The sequence below is a fragment of the Piliocolobus tephrosceles genome, chromosome 5 (genome assembly GCF_002776525.5).
Source record: "Piliocolobus tephrosceles isolate RC106 chromosome 5, ASM277652v3, whole genome shotgun sequence".
Classification (NCBI taxonomy): domain Eukaryota; kingdom Metazoa; phylum Chordata; class Mammalia; order Primates; family Cercopithecidae; genus Piliocolobus; species Piliocolobus tephrosceles.
The window spans coordinates 92,391,964-92,411,009 of NC_045438.1; the positions used below are offsets into that span (position 1 = coordinate 92,391,964).

The following is a 19,046-nucleotide window of genomic DNA, read 5'->3' on the forward strand; positions in this document are numbered from 1 at the left end:
ATTTTGTGATTCTCTTTTAGATAAAGGTTTACCTGACAACATGAAAGACTTAACATTGTTAATAAATAGGCTCAAAATAAGAGCAAATTTACTAACACATGAAGGTACAAACATGTTAATAAGCATATTAATAGTATAAAATATGAAAGTAATTTGATAAAACAAGTTGACAAGAGTCCATTTATATTTGTATCATTTTTGTTTCCCCCTCCGTCCCACCAAAACTTTCTAAAGAGAAAATCCCAAGAATACTGCATAAAACGTATTTGGATCTTTGTACTATTTGGCGACAGGGTTTGCCTTCAGTGGTGGTAAGAGAGGTAGGATTTTAGTAGACGTTTTTCAGTCTTTTTTCCTAATGAATTCATGACGTGGAATCCCACTGATAAAGTAGGATTAGGATGTTGACAACATAATAGAAATATATCTCCTGTCACTCTAATATGTATAATCTACATTTGGATTCAGTACATAGCCCAAATGAATTAGAGGTTTTAATTTAGCTGTAAAATACTAATATATATATTTAAATGTTCGAGTTAATGAAAATATGGATAATTTACTTTAATATATTTAAAGTTTACATAAAATACATGAAGCATTAGTATTCATGATTTTCCTTTACTGTTTTAGTCCCCCAACTTTTTTTGGTTCAAAACTTAGGTGGAACTGTTAGTAATGGTGAATTTTCATATCATTGTGACACAGCCCTTTTTAATGGAAAAGGAAACATATGAAAGAAATATAGAATATTTGCATCTCATCAGAAGCACTAAAGGAAATATTAATGCAAATACATGCAGAAAGACAAACATAACTTGTATAGTATTATAACATGTAAAGACATGGAGGAATTTCATCCAAATATTATTAAAAGGTTGGGAATTGTTATGCTGTGGGTTAGGGGTTGATAGTTACTACAGCTTCCATGATAATCCTCGGAGGCTGAATTTTTGAAAGCTCTCTGACCCTTCCGAACTAGAAGGGCTAATTTGAAAAGAGTGTGGTGTAAAATGTGGCCTTTTATAGGCTGAAAACAGGGATTTGTTAAGTGGTTGTTGAATGAATGCATGCCTTGCATTGTTGGGCAAAGAAGTGAGGGCATTACTTTTTTACCCTGGAGTAAGGAATGAAGTAAAAGGTCGTTGAACTTTATAGAGCACACATATTCACTAAATACTGGGTTGATGAGTTGTTGACTTGAGGATAAAGTTACTAGGCCAACATAGAGGAGGATCTGGGAAAAGCTGTAGGAAGGGTTCTTGGACACTGAGAAAACCTTGAATGTCAACAAATGTACTGTTGGATTTGGCAGAAAGGATAGAGAATAGAGGAATAATGTGAAAACATTATCTGCTCTTTATTTATTCATCAAATATATTTTTAGGTACCTTGATAGGCCTTGCAATACAAGAGTGAAAGACCCAGCCCCTCTTTTCAGGGAGAAAACCGTTTAAAAGAAGGTCACTGGACAGTGTAATGAGTGCTGTAATGGAATAGTAACATGTGTAGGTGCTTTGGCCATGCAAAATGCGTCCCGTTACCAGTTAAAATTTTCTTGATCCAGTTTTCCTCACCGTTAGTCTATTCTTCTTCCTAATAACTATTTTTTAAAGTAATAATTTTCAAGTGATTATCACCTTTTTCTTTCCCATATCACAGGTTGTCAAGCAATAGCTCACCTTTTTAACAACTCTAATTTCATGAAAACCATAGTAGTTGTGTCGTTTCCTGACTTTGCAAATTATTTGATTAAATAATTGTGTTTTATATCTTGTATCTTATTGTTTATTGACAGTATATATTTTATATTTTGTATCTTATTATTGACAGTATATAGACACAGATTAATTTTTTTTAAGTAAGATATTTTAATACCTAGTTCACTAATCCAGAAGCATTTTACAGCTTTTAGTAGAAGTGACAGTCTAAATAGGGAGTTATTATAATCAACAATTAAGTTAAATTCATTTAGATTGGTTCTAAGAACTTGAATTTTCTTTTACTACTTTAAAAATACATTATTTCCTCAAATAGGATGTAAAAATGTTTTGCATTGCCAAGAATAAACTAGAAATTAGATTTGCAACCTATAACTGTTGTTTAGCTTTGAGAAATATAAAAATTAACATTAACGTATTTTTATAATGTGTTAAAAGATTTTTGTTAATCCCATCCATATTTCATTATCATTCTTGTTTGAGAAATGTTTTACTTGTGGCAACATTCCATTATAAAATTGATTTATGGTTGTGTATTTGAATATGCTGGATAATCAGTTCATTTTAAGTAAAATAATGTGTTGCATTGTATATAGTTCCACATATGTAAGTTATGTGACTTACAGCTCTAGAGAAAAACATTCAAGTTAGTTATTCGTGGGAATAAAATAGGTGCATGCTCTCAATGAAAAAGTTAGAAAAATGTCTTGAACATGGTGACTGTTTAAATACATTATAGAATTGTAATGAACTCTAACTTAATCTCTCAGTCTTTAGTGTCTCTAGATATCAGCAAATGGCTACCATCACCCTTTACCTCTCCAGTTAAATTCTTGCCTGCTTTAGGAGTGGACACACAGAGCAGCCTCCAGGCTGCCCTGAGAAATTTCACATGTATAATATGGAAGACAAACGTTTCCTTAAGATATTTATTTTCTGTGTATGAAGCTTTTCATTCACTTTTCATCCCAAGATAATCACCTCTGTTTTTAGTGAGCTTTATTTCTTGTTTTGTTCTGTAGGGTCTCTGTAGAACATAATGTGTGACAACATAAGTAATGAAGCATAATTTTCAAAAGCCACTTGCAGGATTCCGTATTGTTTCTTTGGTTTTTATACCATGTATTTTTTTGTTGGGACTCAAAGGACAGTGATCCATATTTGGTCAAATTCGGAAATTAAGTTGAAACATCTTGCTTCCTAGAAAGTGTGTTTTATAAAACATTTATTGATTAATTTTATGGTATTTTGTTTTCTCTATAGATAAGCGTGTGGAAAATTGGCCTCTGATGCAGTCTCCTTGGCCTACACTAAGTATAAGCACTCTTTATCTCCTGTTTGTGTGGCTGGGTCCAAAATGGATGAAGGACCGAGAACCTTTTCAGATGCGTCTAGTGCTCATTATCTATAATTTTGGGATGGTTTTGCTTAACTTTTTTATCTTCAGAGAGGTATGTTTTTAAGATCACTTTAATAATTTTCCAAGGTTATTAGAAATTTAAAAATGAGAATGTATGAAACCATCATTATAATATTGTACCCAGACATAACTGTTAGCTACTCTAAAAGTACATTTTTGACATTTTTCACTTTTGAATAACAAAAAAATTAAACATGAAGTAAAGGACAGTTGTTTAAGATGGAAGTCTGAATAAGACCAACTGGATTCTAAAAGAACCCTTATTAGTGGTTCTGGCATTGAAAGTTAAATATTTAACTTTTCTTAGCCTCGTTTTCCCCACTTAAATACCTGCCATCTTGGGTTATTATCAGATTTAAGTAAAATAATTTTTGCATAATGTTTGGCATGTATTAAGCACTCAGTAAACAGTAGCAGCTATTTATTTATAATTCTTATTCAGTAGTTTCCGGTTTGATAACTGATCAAAATATGCCGATTTCAAGTAAATCCTCTTATATAATGTTGTATTTGGAGCTGGAATTAAAATGAATTAACTACCATATAGCTGTTGTTAGTAAGCATTATATACTTTTCTGGGCATGAGCAAATTCTCCGTGACATTTTTAAAGGAAATCCTAAAGGCTAGATTGACACAGCCATTTTTTAAATTGCATAAGTATAAAGAATTTGTTCCCTAAGAGACTCATTAAAATTCTGTGTGATCCCAGAGAACTGACTAGTAATGCTGGAAAATAAACAATAACTCTTCTTCGAAAAAGAAATATTTCTTTAATTGAAAACTTAGCCTCAAGTCTCAACTTCATAAACACTTTAATTTATCTGGATATCTGTACCTAATTTGTTACACGCAAACCACTCTGCATCAAACATAGAAACCAATTAAGGAAGGACAACTTTAAAATCTGAGTCCTACCAGTAAAAATTTCTCTTAATGCTGTGAAGTATTTAATAGATAGAGTCAATATTCAGTATAAAAGTTACATGTGATTTTTAATTTATATTTTAATTATAGAATAAATTAATGCACAGTAACCTCTAGCAATTGGAATGCATGAAATTTTTTAATGCATTTGACATTTTTAAAGAAAATATTGCTTTTAAAATAATTTGAAAGGCTACATTTTGTATATAATTGTATTTTTAATGCTGTATTTACTAAAACTTTACTACAAATATTACTACTCTTTTTCCAGTTATTCATGGGATCATATAATGCGGGATATAGCTATATTTGCCAGAGTGTGGATTATTCTAATAATGTTAATGAAGTCAGGGTAAGTACATTAAAAATACTCTTAATCAGTAAAAGTGATTTGATTTTTATAGGCCCCAATCTGTGAAAATGTAGAATGTACTTTTTTAAAGACAGGTTCTTTAACATTCATTTAGAGACAGGTTCTTGCTCTGTCCCCTAGACTGAAGTGCAGTGGTATGATCATAGCTCTCTGCAGCCTCAAACTCCTGGGCTCAATTGATCCCTCTGCCTCAGCCTCCCACGTAGCTGGGACTACGGGCGTGCACCACCATGCCTAGCTATTTTTTTTACTTTTTGTAGAGACAGGGTCTTGCTATGTTGCCCAGGCTGGTCTTGAACTCCTAGCCACAAGGGATCCTCTTGCCTCAGCCTCCCAAAGTGCTGAGATTACAGGTGTGAGCCACCATACCTGGCAAAAAGTACTTTAATATGATAGTGAAATTATACTAGATTGTTATGAGTCAATAAAACTATGCTTTTTTTAAAAGTACTTAATTTAAAATTTGTTTTTGTATCTCAAGAATGTTTTTTATTTTGCAGCATGAGCAAATATGCATTGGATTACTAGAATGCAGTATTTGTTAAAGCAAAGAAGTCTCATGTTTCTTTTAAAGATATTATTTTAGATTTTTGTTTGTTTTTGGGCAAGAATAGAAACTCTTAGAGTCCTAGTTATGTATTAAGAAAGTGAGGAAAAGTAAATGTTTTGTGAAGTGTGGAATGTTTAGGAAATTAAGCATAGAACAATTTGTATAGGCATAAACTCAGTTTATTACTATATTTGCAGAAAAATAAACCGCTAGTAACAAGATGTTATATTTTGTTTTCCATTCACTTACATGAGTAAAATTAACATTAAGCGAAAGAAACAACAGATTACCTTATTCTATTAAGTATTTATTGAGCTGTTCTTATATACTGTGGTTCATACTAGAAATTACATATAAAACATAACATGTTTTATGTTACCTATAGTATATGTAGTAATAATATCCAGTGACTTCCCTTGAGAAAAAGTTTCCTGCCATGGGGAGTGGACACTATATAAATACCAGTATTCATCAAGACTGGAGACCAAATTGCTTTAATGTACTTAACCATTTTATGTACATATCTTCATTTCCCTATTAGAAGACTTATGGACTGATGAAAAATCACCGGTTTGGTTGTCATGTTGGTTTTATTTATTCGTTAAATAGTGTATTGAGCATCTACATTTGTTGGTACTGTGAGGGGCACTGGGGACCAGCTGAAAAGCCCTGCCTTTGTGGGGCTGGCATTCTAGTGAGGGTGATGAGGCAGACAGCAGCCATGTAAACAAATGACTAAGGAGGAAATAAAACCTGGATGTGACTGAGAGAAAATGAGAGAGGCTCCTCTCTAGATGTATTGACTATGAAAAATTTTCTTCTGATAACTGTTGCCAAAGAATCTCTTCAGTTGGAGAGCTGACTTCTTGCTTGCCGTAGGGAAGGGAACAGGGAGAAGTGTTTGACTGACTGACTTCTGCGAGTAGGCATAGAAAAACCCTTGGATGGAGCAACATATTACTATTTTTAGGATAAAGTTAAGCATACCACTCTCACTTACAGATGTAAACTTTCAAGTCTTTAAAAAATGAGCTATTATGAGAACTGTAATCTAGGAGGATAAAGAACCTGAGATTTGCAACAGATTTCGTTTGGAATCTTGCTCGTGCTCTCTTCTCCTCTCTAATATGGGATACAATAGAGTGAATATTTTATGGAGAGACTCATTTTTGTATTCATTTTATGTAGCCAAGAAGTATCACTTTTGGTGTAGCTTATTTAAAGATACCTAGTGCAGTTTGCAAACTAAGGAGACTTATTACTTGTTATTATTTTATGTGAATTATGGTGAATGTAGAGGTCCAGATGGAGGAAAAATAAGTGATTATATCTTTCCTTTTAGTTACAGGTTACTATGCTAACATGGTGAGAGTTACTTTATTTTAAAGAACTAATGTAATAGTGAATATTAACTGTAGTGTTGCTGGGAGTAGTTAGCTATTTCAAGCTTATTTTCCACCAATTCATATCATTTTTAAAGATATTTTTCAAGTAAATCCAGTAAATAATTCTCAGTTTGTAAATACTTTGTTTCTTATATGCTTTCTGTTTCTTCTTTCCCCATACTTCAGAATTATAATTTTGTTTTTTAAATGCAAAAGCCAAAACAAACAAAAATCTCATGACATATACCGGGTGCAGGTATAAAATACAAAGGGATCCTTCAACTCTAAAACACCTAAGCCTGTCTGTGAATGAATCTGACAGGGCCCCAACACACAAAAGCTTATAAATAGATTTTAGTTATGTACTGCCTTATTTGTTGTTTGTACATAGGATGCTTATCATAGAAAATACTTGACATAAAAAATTCAGTTTTGGTTTCTGTTGTAGTAGGATTCTTGTAAAACATTTTAAAACATACAGAGGTCACCTCTCACTGGATCCTTAATCTCAGCATGTAATGTAATCTTTCTGCACCATCTGGTGACTTAATTAGAGCCCAGGAAAAGAAAAGACTTATTCATGTAAGCAGGATTATATTTATGACCTGGGAAATATTTGTTTGTTCATTCCCATTTATTATTTTAAAGATTTTAATACCTAATACAAACTACTGTGATTGGATATTTATGTTGTTGCACACGTTGGTGCAGTGAGGGGGTGGGGCGCATGGGCAGGAGGAGGTGAGGGGAGAGGGTGGGCAGACAGGCAGACACTTGCAGAGACCAATTGCTACATGAACTTACTTGCAAGTTTTTCTGAGATATAATGTAGGCTGAGCATGAACAACTAAACTCATTTTACAAAGTCAACATCTTAGTTCCTCTACCAAGTTGAAAAGCATAGCAGGCTGAATGTACTTTCAGCTCTGTATTCAGCAGTTTGACACAACGTGACATCTACCTATGGAACAGGCAGAAAATGTTCTCTAACTTATTGGCACTGTATAGACAGAGCTCTGGACTCTTTATTTTCTATTTTTTCCCCATGGAGAGATGCTTAGGTTTTTCAAAACTACTTAGGCATAAATGATTCCATGCCTTGTACATTTTGTGCAACATACAAATATTTATTTTGAACTTACAATGAGTATAAATCCGTACAATAGTGTCCTTTTGGTGTTTATAACACGCTTTCCCTTTTTACAGATAGCTGCTGCTCTCTGGTGGTACTTTGTTTCTAAAGGAGTTGAGTATTTGGACACAGTGTTTTTTATTCTGAGAAAGAAAAACAACCAAGTTTCTTTCCTTCATGTGTATCATCACTGTACAATGTTTACCTTGTGGTGGATTGGAATTAAGTGGGTTGCAGGAGGACAAGGTGAGCATTTTCAGGAATATACTGCTTGCGTTTAATTGCATCTATGTGTTCAGTGGAAAGCAATGAGAACCTAGGACTTTGACTTGATCTACCGTTTAACTTGCTTTCATGGTTAAATATTTCCATGTTTATTTCTTTTTGTTTTTTTCTTTTCTTTTTTTCTTTTTTTTTTTTTTGTTTTGAGATGGAGTCTCGCTCTGTCTCCAGGCTGGAGTGCAGTGGCGTGATCTCAGCTCACTGCAGCCTCCGCCTCCCGGGTTCCAGCGATTCTCCTACCTCAGCTTCCTGAGTAACTGGGACTACAGGCACAAACCACCATGCCTAGCTAATTTTTTGTGTTTTTAGTAGAGACGGGGTTTCACTATGTTGGTCAGGATGGTCTCGATCTCTTGACCTTGTGATCCGCCTGCCTTGGCCTCCCATAGTGCTGGGATTACAGGCATGAGCCACCGCACCCAGCCATCATTTCATTTTTTAAAAATTTGAGGCAAGTATAACTTTTGCTTTTTATCTGTGACTACTTTAATACCTAAAGATTTGCCCCAGAGATAAGCGTAAACCAAGACTAAAAGTAGAAAACAATATTTTGATGGGGAACGGGACTAGTAGTTCTGATCCAAAGAATACCAAGACACAACCCCTCAAATCTGGAGATTTCCATCTTGGCCCATAGCTCACTCCTGCTGTAATACAGATTGAACATCCCTAATCCAAACATCTAAAATCCAAATGCTCCAAAATTCAAAACATTTTGAGCACCAGCATGACACCACAAGTGGAAAATTATACACCTGGCCTCATGTGATGGGTCACAGTCAAAACACAGGTGCACAACACACTTTATTCAGTATACCTGAGGGAAAAAAAGACCCTCGTAGCCTTTTTCTGTGTACAGCATAATATTGATGCCAAACCACCGCAGACAATGTCCACATGGGTGGCTAAGATAGTGACATCTTTGCTTTCTGATGTTCAGAGTAGACAAACTTTGTTTCACCCATAAAATTACTTTAAAATTTTATAAAATTACCTTCACGATACATGTATGAGGTGTATGTGAAGTTTTGGATTTAGACTTGAGTCCTATCCCCAAGACACCTCATTATGTCTATGCAAATATTCCAATGTTTAAAAAAATCTGAAATCAGAAACACATCTGGTCCTGAGCATTTTGGATATGGGATACTCAGCCTGTATAGGTCTTGTTGGTTCTCATTCAAAGGAACTTTTATATAGCCTTGTTAATGTTAAAGAGGATCTAAATTCATAGTTTGGCCAAGATCTGCCTCCTGTCTTTTCAGATGCCTGTAGATTAAGGATGATTCACTTTGTTGAGCTTGATGCAGATGATTCCTCTGAGGAGGATCCAGGGTACAAGTCATTATAGTATAGTTCACCTTCCTGCTTTCATTGTCATATTATGATAATTGGCAGCTTAGGTATTAATACATGTATTATTGGGGCCCACTTTAAAACAATACAGTTAAAGGCAACCTCTGTAATTTTAAAAGAAAATTAGTAAATCTGAATTGAACACTTAGATCACTTTATGGCAAAATTAATTTATTATTACATCTATACCTTGATTTAATTAATATTCTGAAGAGAAAGAATGCTGTTGATTTAGACTGACTGGAATATCTCTGTAGATTTATCTATATTAAATGAATTATTCAGTATGTGTAGTGCTGTTATATTTTAAACTATTTGGAAACCTAAGAAATAAGTGCTGTTTTGTTATAGATATGTATATTGGCACATCTAAAGGCAAGAATAGTAGAATTAAAAGTAACATAGGCAACAGTTCTACATTTGGGCCTATTTAAGCTCACTGGAGTACCCCATTTGAAAACCTACCACTTTGAAAGTCCTTTGCATTTGAACATACATTTTTATTTATACGGTAAAACCTCAAATCTAAACTTTAAAAATACCTAGCTTAATCTGAAGGGAAAACTTTTTTATTAATACTACTTTATATTTTTCATTCCTAATCTGTACTCAATATTAAATATTAAAAAATAGTGTGTATTCATTTATTGTATGTCTCAGTGGCTTACTGCCTAATAAAATTTTCTGTATCTGGTAATTACCTGTTGTTTTTCTAAAGCATTTTTTGGAGCCCAGATGAATTCCTTTATCCATGTGATTATGTACTCATACTATGGGTTAGCTGCATTTGGCCCATGGATTCAGAAATATCTTTGGTGGAAACGATACCTGACTATGTTGCAACTGGTGAGTTAATGCTTCCAAAGTTTCTTCTGCGAAAATACTGAAATTGTTTAAATTTGATTAATTTTAAAGTGCAAAGTCATTTTAGACAATTTTCTATTATGAAATTAACTTTATCCTCTAGTTATATTGCAATTAGGCCCACTTGACTCCAGCCGACTTATTCATAGACTTATTGGTCACAGCAAGTCTTTGTTTTTATAATATCCTTAAAAGACTAGACACGGCACTTCTCTAAGGAAAACATTCTCTAAACATATTTGTGGAAAGGATGATTAAAGATCTAAGCATGCTACAAAGTACGTAGATTTATGTATGAATAGAAAAATAATATGTATTTTTCCCCTCAGGTGATTTTCTTAACTTAAAATTTTATTATCTCTCTTCTTGTCCTTGCTTAAAATTTTTGTTTTTTATTTCATTTTTCAGTCTTTAACATATCTCATATATTTAGACTATACAGCTGAAAAGAAAGCACATAGCCAAGGAAGGGGTGGGGCAAAGGAAGGGAACTCCTTGTAATTCTCTAAAACACTGTCCTTAAGAGAGCAGAGACATATTTTCAAATGGTAGTCTTTAGTCCAGATAGTTTTCAGCACATCCCCCTAGTAAGACTGCTTGTGGCAATCTGAGTGTGTGCATTAGTGTATCTTTCAGATGCTAGGCACTGGCCTGTAATCAAACTGGAAATTCAAAGCCGACCTGGTAACTATTTTTCAAGCTTTAGAATTTATTATAATTTGCTTTAATCATAGCATGTGCACAATTTTATCAGTGGAATCACATTTGGAAATATTATTCATCTCTGCTTTAAGTTGCTAAACAGCTGGCTAACCAAACAGGAAGCACAACTTTTGGGAAATGCTGGGTGTGAAGGATTCATTTGTAACCAAAGTGGTACAGGAAGCTTCCTCCAGTTTTTGTCTAAAAGCTGTTAACACAGTTTGTGTAATTCATTTCTCTCAGTAAGTAGTAAATGGACCCAAGAAAATGAAGAGGTGATCAAAATCATGTGAATTAGTCCTATGCGTTTTGTTGGAGCCTACACCTGCCTCTCCTTGAGTGATGCCATACCCAATCATACCCTTATACACACCCTTTTGGGTGATGCAGCTTCTAAAAACCATTGTGAAACCACAAGTTCTTCAAATTTAAATATTTGCCAAGGAAAATTATAAAAGTTGTTTAATATGGTATGAATTTTTAGCTTACATGGCATACATTATTTTAATAACATTTAAAATAAGTACTACTGATTGTTTTAATCAACAATTAATATTTTAAGGACAATGCTGTCCTGAAAAGAGAAACCACAATTGTCCATTTCAAATAGGAAGTTGAATTTGTATTTCCAAGCTGGAAGTTCTCACAACAGTTAGTCATATAAGTTAAAATTTGTTGTATAAAAAATTAACCCTTGTTAACATTATGTCCTGACCCATTCATTTGTTGATACATCAGAATCTATTTCATTTTAATCATCTCACTTTCGGCTTTTTTCCTTTAAAAAATTTTTAAAGTTGAAAGTGATTCTTTTTGTATTTATTCTGAAATATCTACTAAATTTTATCCAAATATTGCTTTTTTCTTTTTCTTTTCTTTTTTTTTTTTTTTTGTGTGGCGGGGGGGACAGAGTTTTGTTCTTGTTGCCCAAGCTGGAGTGCAATGGTGCAATCTGGGCTCACTGCAGCTTCTGCCTCCCGGGTTCAAGCGATTCTCCTGCTTCAGCCTCCCAAGTAACTGGGGTTACAGGCATGGACCACCACGCCCAGCTGATTTTTTATATTTTAGTAGAAACGGGGTTTTACTATATTGACCAGGCTGGTCTTGAACTCCTGACCTCAGTTGATCCCCCTGCCTCGGCTTCCCAAAGCGCCAGGATTACAGGCGTGAGCCATCACACCCGGCCTTCAAAATATTAGTTTTTGAAGGATAGTGTTCTTTCAAATAAAAATTTACCTGCCTACTATCTGTAAGAAATAAATGAGCCATTTTGGTATTTGATGGAAACCAATCTAAAATGTGGGAGGAAAACAAAATTGAAGAGCCTACAATACTATTATTTTACTCTCCTAGGCCATTGATTCCTTTTCATCAGATAACATTATTCAACACATATTCCTTGATCCTGATGCTGTGCTGAGGACTCAAGAATCACTGATGGGCAAGACCAAGCCCTGCCTTCTGGAGTCATATTCTAGTGGAAAGATAGGCAATAAAGAAATAACAAATACAAAAGATAATTTCAAATAGTTATAATTCTCCTTAAAAAAAAAAAAATGCAAAAAGCTCTTTAGTTAATGGGATTGGGAGGGCCAATTGAAATTGAAGTCTTGTCAGAAAGCCCTTACTGAGGAGACGGCATTTGAGCTGTGAATGAGAAAGAGCTAGCTGTGGGAGCCAGAAAACAATAAATTTTGCGCAGTGTGGCAAAATTTGGGCCTGCGATAGCTATGTAGAAGATGCTGATGTTGTTAAAAGTTGTTTACAATTCACATTAAATGTTTTGTGCTGTCATTTCTGTTTTTCAGGTTCAATTCCATGTGACCATTGGGCACACAGCACTGTCTCTTTACACTGACTGCCCCTTCCCCAAATGGATGCACTGGGCTCTCATTGCCTACGCAATCAGCTTCATATTTCTCTTTCTTAACTTCTACATTCGGACATACAAAGAGCCTAAGAAACCAAAAACTGGAAAAACAGCCGTGAATGGTATTTCAGCAAATGGTGTGAGCAAATCAGAAAAACAACTCGTGATAGAAAATGGAAAAAAGCAGAAAAATGGAAAAGCAAAAGGAGATTAAATTGAACTGGGCCTTAACTGTTGGCAGTGAGGAAAAACTCCCATATCATATAAAATTTCAGGGAAAACAGAAGCAAAGGAGAGCTTGGGGGTGGGGAGAAAAGACAAATGTGCTCTATGTCCTAGTAACTTTTAGACCGAGTAAAGTGTTAATACCATACCCAGATGTTTTATTTATGAAGTTTTTATTTTAAACTTTTTTTAAAAAATTAGCCTTGATTTTCTGCAGACCAAAGCAATCATTATGTGACTTTGGAGATTCTCCCCCTGTTCACATCATCCAGTTGTCTACAGGATGAGATTTTTCATGTATCTTATAGTCATTCATTCTTCGGTCTGAATTTTAAGACGATCACAGAAACAGTCTTTATGAATTATTTTGACAAATTACTAATTATCTACTGACTGAAATCAGTGGTGTTACATTTTCTTGTCCAAAGCTGGAAATGTGTATACATTTAAACTTGCACATTTGAATTCATTTGCTGACCAGAATGGTCAAATCTCTCCACCTCTAGTCAGACTATACTTTTGGTCGTAATTAAATTTTTAAAATCTGCTGATCTCTGTAGAATCTTAGAGGCTTGATGATGATGGTGTTGGTGAAAATAAGAAAGAATTGCAGTAAAGTCTTGTCTGGTGACTCAGAGATCACTATGACTCGAGGCACAAATCACTGTGGGGAAACAATTTTTTGTGATGAAAAGGCAGCATTTGAATACTCCTGTTACTAGCTGAAATATATTATAAAAATTAAAATTATTGTCTGTTTGAAACATGAAACAACTCATGTGTTTATTAGTAACATCATATGATAGTTACATTTATGTGCTGTTAGAATATGTTGATTTTTATCAGGCTTTCCTTGTTTTGATTTATGGCTGTTACTGATTTTTCATATGTGGAAATATACCTACCTCTTCTGTTGGAAAGAACATTCAAAATTAAATAAATTTTAATTAAAAAATCAAGGAGTCTTCTAATGTAAATTTTAATATTAACTTTCAAATTCACTAGTGTTTTTTTTTTTTTTTTTTTTGCTTTTATGACAGATAGCATACACCAAACATTTCTGTGAAACTATTCTTCTCTTTCAATGTGTTTAATTTTGGAGTAACGTTTTCCTTGTGACTAAGTTGCAAGATCTTATTTATTAACTAGGTATGAAGTATAAACCCATTTTGGTGCAATATTCTTGACTCCTTGGTGCTAAAGATTGTCAAATTCAATGCTTGATGTTACAAGATGTTGTTAAAACACAAAATGAATAAAAGTGAGAGTAGTCAGAACTATGACATTCAATTTGCTATTTACAGATGAAGTATTTCATGTAATATAAGTGAACAACTGGAAATAAAATAGGAAAGAATTTGTACCATGTCTTACTACGTAAGTTAATTTTTTAAGGGATGTTGCAAAGGGATTACTAGAGAAAGACAAAATGTGACCAAAAAAAGCATGAATATCTCTAAGTATCAACAACATGTCAAAGCTGCATGTGAAGGATGTATACTGTTTGTACAAATTATTTCAGAATATTTTGTAAGCTATAACATGTTTATTGTGCATTAAAATTAAACACTTTTTCCCCAAAGGCATGCAGTCATGAGAATTACAGAAATTTGCAGCATATAAAGTAGTTTGATCTAAGAGGATTCAACACCTTTGTTTTGTTGCTCAGTGTGTAATGACTAGAGATTTGTAAATCTTTGTGAACATTCTGTGCTGGTTCCCAAGAACTATTCATTCCCTGCTCCTGATTTCAGCACAATAAATATACTTCTGCTGTGGAAAAAGTGACTTTTTTTGTTAATCAGTTTATTATAATGTAAACTGTCTGCTAGATGTTTATTTGATTTAGCTAATTCTAAATTGTTTTCTGCTGCAATTTCTTATATAGAAAAACAATCAAACTAGAACTTGGGTATCTACAATTTCTGGTAAAAAGCTTATTTTCTATAGTAGCATATTTTTATTTTAAAAATTAGTTGCTTTTGGAAGAGCTTTTCATTCAGACATAAAACATACCATTTTCTTCTAAATTATTCTTAACATAAATGGGGAAGTTCTTGTATTCCATTTGAATCATTCAGTCCTTACTGTAAGTTTCTTTATAGAAGATGGTTTTAAGATGTCATAAATACAGCCTTTTCCAATAGCTTTCATAATTTCTCTATTATCACAGATAATTGCATGCCTGATACCTAAAAACTGATGAATAAAGTTTGTGTCTCCTACTCGGTAAAACTTTGTCACTAAAGTAACATTTTCTTACATAGAAGACAGGGAATTTGTTGAATACTTAAAATAACTAGAAATACCTGAGACATGTGAGTTTTCCTCTATAATAGATGACTGTAGCTCTTTCTCTTTCCTTTGTTACTTTTTCCTTTTTTTTTTTTTGGTAGAAATGAGATTTCACTATGTTACCCAGGCTGGTCTTGAACTCGCGTTAAGCAGTCCTCCTGCCTTGACCTCCCAAGTCTGTTACTCTTGATTGTTATGCTGGTGGAAACTAACTGATGACTAGTTTTAGTTTTAACATTATTAATTCATTCTCTTTCTCTCTTTTGTTATGCATCCTTTCAAGGTATTCAAAAATATTTTAACATGGATCATTATGTTTGTACTTTAGAACATGGAATCTAGCAGTGTTTTTAGTTTATTAGGAATATTTTAATTTACAGGCTTGTTTCATATATGCAACTCAGCTACCCTGTAAATAAGAAAGAACATAGAGATATAAGTGATTTTGTTGTATTATCTATTTGACAATACAAGTCAGATGCTATATATTGACTGTTGGAGCAGAACTTTTGAATCTCTGTCACCTTCAGAATGAGACACCACACTGAAGAGTTCACACTCTCCCAGTTCTTTCCTTGTTATAGCCATAATCTCAGCCAGCTGTACTCGTAACAATGTGCTTACTAAGAAAAAAACAGCTACAGCTATTCAGGATGTGTGTTGGCTGGCCTGCTCAGCATGGAGCTGGGTGGCAGATTTCAGCATCTTTCTGGATGGTAAATAGGGCAGCAGAGGCGAGAGACTATGATACTGAGCTGTGTACACAGGCACGCAGTATCTGAGCAGCAATCATAAAACCTGCTGAAGGAGATTGGTCACCTGTCACTCAGTGTGCAAGTAATTTTGGCAAGTGACCTTAGAAAGCAAGTCCTTGTGAGTGGTGTAATTTAGAATCCATGCTTAGTCTTTTGTATTTTAGGCAGATAACTTGTGAATGACAAGAATATTTGTGAAAAGGAAGAGAAGTAGGAATGGATTCCTTTTTTTGTAGTGTTCTTTTTGTACCAACCTAATATTTTTGTTTCAAAATACTACAAATCATATAAGTGTTAGAAGTTAGTTTGCCTATAAATTACAGAGGGGAAGGCACAGCTGTGAATTGAAAGGCACAGATCCTTTTGAATTTGTTTTCATAGCAGGCTGTGAATCCTGGAGAAGATTAAGAAACCTAAATTTAAAATAATTGATATATAGAACCACTGCCACATGAAGACTGTAAGATTTTATAATGTATCACTGGAAGAGCCTTGTGACTTATGCAGAAGAGGATCCAGAGCTGTCTTTAGATGATTAATGGGGATGCTATGAGTCACCTCTTGGTGTTCTTTCAGACTTAGAAATGTAAGTTTTGCTGTTTCCTTTGAGAAATTAAACTTTCTTTTTCTTTTAATTAGGCTGTTGTTTTTTCCTTTTCTTTTTTTTCTTGTCTTTTTCAATTTACCACATAAAGCATGTTTACACATCAATATACATGAGCAAATTTTTCTTCATACATTTCTTCCCTGGAGACTCATCTGGTCTTAAATAGAAACTGAACTTAGATTTTGATTTTTTTTTTCCATTCTCATACATGAGGTTATCCCAGGGAATGTGTTCATAAAGTGGTATCTCCTTTCAGAGGGAACAAGCGCACACTGAAACACATCACTTAATATCTAATTATAATGCAACTATCAGAAGGTCATGTTGCTTTTGAACATCTATACAGAATATGTCCAAATTAAAAGCCATCCTAAATACAAAAAAATCTTGAAAGGTTTAGATAATATGGCTGTTTCTAAAAACATAGGATCTTGAAATTATTATTTCTCAATTTAAATACAAGATTGTTACAAAGAATAAATATTTCATCCGTCTATATACATATTCCATGTACTTTGTCAGTCTTTAGGTATTCCTGAATCCCTTTTCTGCAATTTTAGAGAAGCCAGTCAGATTTTTCCTTTTCTCAGTTAAATTTTATTTTCTTTGAATTTGCCATGGAGAAAAAAGAAAGCATCCAGTTGAAATCCCTTCTTTGTCATTCATGATGCATTATATTTCAACTGAGTTTCTCCTCCCTGTGAGGAAGCTGTTCTAGGAACCAGTCTTGCAAGAATAATGATTAGCTAGCTATTTGGTAATTGGAGGGTGGATAGATAGAATCTTGTACGATAGATAGCATTATGTTAGCAACAGTCTCACCTCACCTGAGAGTGTGGCTTGTGTTCTAATTAATGAATCTGGGGGTCAAATACATTTACAATGTTTATAAGCTTATTATATAGTTAGGATTTATCAGTTGTACGTAATACAGTTAGGTTTCCAATATATTGTGATTTCAGATCTCAGTAAAAATGTTATAAAACATGATCACAAAAGCTGCTCTTCAAAGCTGTATTTATTCAACATTTGTTTTTGTTATGCTTGAATTATTACTGCCAGCCCTTGTAAAGTGGTACCTAATCTTTCCTCCAGAAATAAAAGTAATTTGGAAACTCATGAGGAAAAATAGCAGCCAGATGAATTTGGGTAACACATTTCTACTTTATCATTAAGGTTGAGATTTGGAGTTTACATCCTCAAGTCTACTCTAAATATTAACTACTTCAGAAATAAACATCATCTTTAGTGTACTAGATGTTTATGGGCACTATGAATCCATTCCTTTCCCTTTGATATGTTCTCATTCTCCCCTCCTTCAGTATTACAGAGTTTGGGGAACTAAAAATTGTATTTCTCAGATTCCCATGTGATCCCCTCGTAAATTTAGGTTTTGTCAATGTGAGGCAGTCGTGAAATTTTACAAAGGCTGAAGGAGGTAGGTGTCACCTTTCTGTAGTAGCACAATTATGCAAGTGGGCACCTACAGACAAAAGTATTGGAAACAGTTGGATAACATGTTCTACTATCTTGGCATCAATTTTATGAATACAGACAGTGCTAATGGTGATGGCACTTATGACAGATGTGGTTGAATGAATTTGAAGCTAAAGACTAAGGATAGCCTCCTGACTTTCATTCCTCCAAGTTACCAATAATTTTGTAAGCATCTACTCTTTTAAATTAAAGATTTTCTGCTTGAATACCTTGAGTGGTATCTATTACATGTGATGAACCTTACCTAATGCAGTATTCAGTACCAAAATTTGATCAAGAAATCGACTTTTAAATATAATATGAGATTGGTTATCTAACTTAGTTGTTTATAGGCAGTGGTAACTTCATGACCACTGGGAAATGGGATACTGTTTTCCATGAAACAAATAGCTAAATGATCACCTATGGCCACATAGGATGGAATAGCTATTGAAGACAAGCCTTTGACAGACTGGCTGCTGCATTGCTCTATTGTGGTGCAAATGAGAAATAGAGAAAACTTGAGTGGAAGGGTTGCTTCCTATTGCACTGAAGAGCTTACAGAACGAGCATTTGCTCTTATTTTAAATTCTTGGCTCAGGGCAAGGAAAAAGTTGCAGAGAACTTCTATGACCACCCCCCAAGAGACCCTTTTATATATCATAGCTGCAGACTTAAAATGCCTTAAAACAAGATTCAAAGTTTGCTCCTTTGGGTTGCAGAATTACAATTTGAGTTCACAGTCTCAGTGGTTTCCTATGTGAAATTTGTGGCATTGATCATGAAAGGATGGGACCTAAAGAAACAGAATGGGGATATTTGGGTAGATTTGGAGGAACCTGAGAACATGAATCTTTAAATTGCTTTGAATATGCCTGTTCATAAAAGCAGTCTCTCCTCCCTGTCAAATGACATTAGTCCTTTGTTGCTTGAGATTCTGTAACAACCTCAACCAAGGTAGTTACCTTCCAAAGGGATGCTGATCCTCTTTATGCCTTCTCCCCTTTCAGTGCCATCTCCCCTTTCAGTGCCATCAGATCTGCAAAGAGAATTAGATTGCAGCATGCCCCGGGAGAACAAATACAAAATCTATCCTGGGAAGAGGCAG

The 19,046-nt window shown here is 34.2% G+C and overlaps 1 protein-coding gene across 1 annotated transcript in view; it reads left to right on the forward strand.

The window, feature by feature from the left end:
• ELOVL4 (ELOVL fatty acid elongase 4) overlaps nucleotides 1-14,589 on the forward strand; it is a 31,739-nt gene extending 17,150 nt beyond the window's left edge. The window contains exons 2-6 of the mRNA XM_023223104.2: nucleotides 2,985-3,172; nucleotides 4,338-4,418; nucleotides 7,581-7,752; nucleotides 9,863-9,990; nucleotides 12,519-14,589. Coding sequence (XP_023078872.1) covers nucleotides 2,985-3,172; nucleotides 4,338-4,418; nucleotides 7,581-7,752; nucleotides 9,863-9,990; nucleotides 12,519-12,794 — 845 coding nt within the window. The 3' untranslated portion in view covers nucleotides 12,795-14,589. The remainder of the gene's footprint in view (nucleotides 1-2,984; nucleotides 3,173-4,337; nucleotides 4,419-7,580; nucleotides 7,753-9,862; nucleotides 9,991-12,518) is intronic.
• Nucleotides 14,590-19,046: the final 4,457 nt, after the last annotated feature.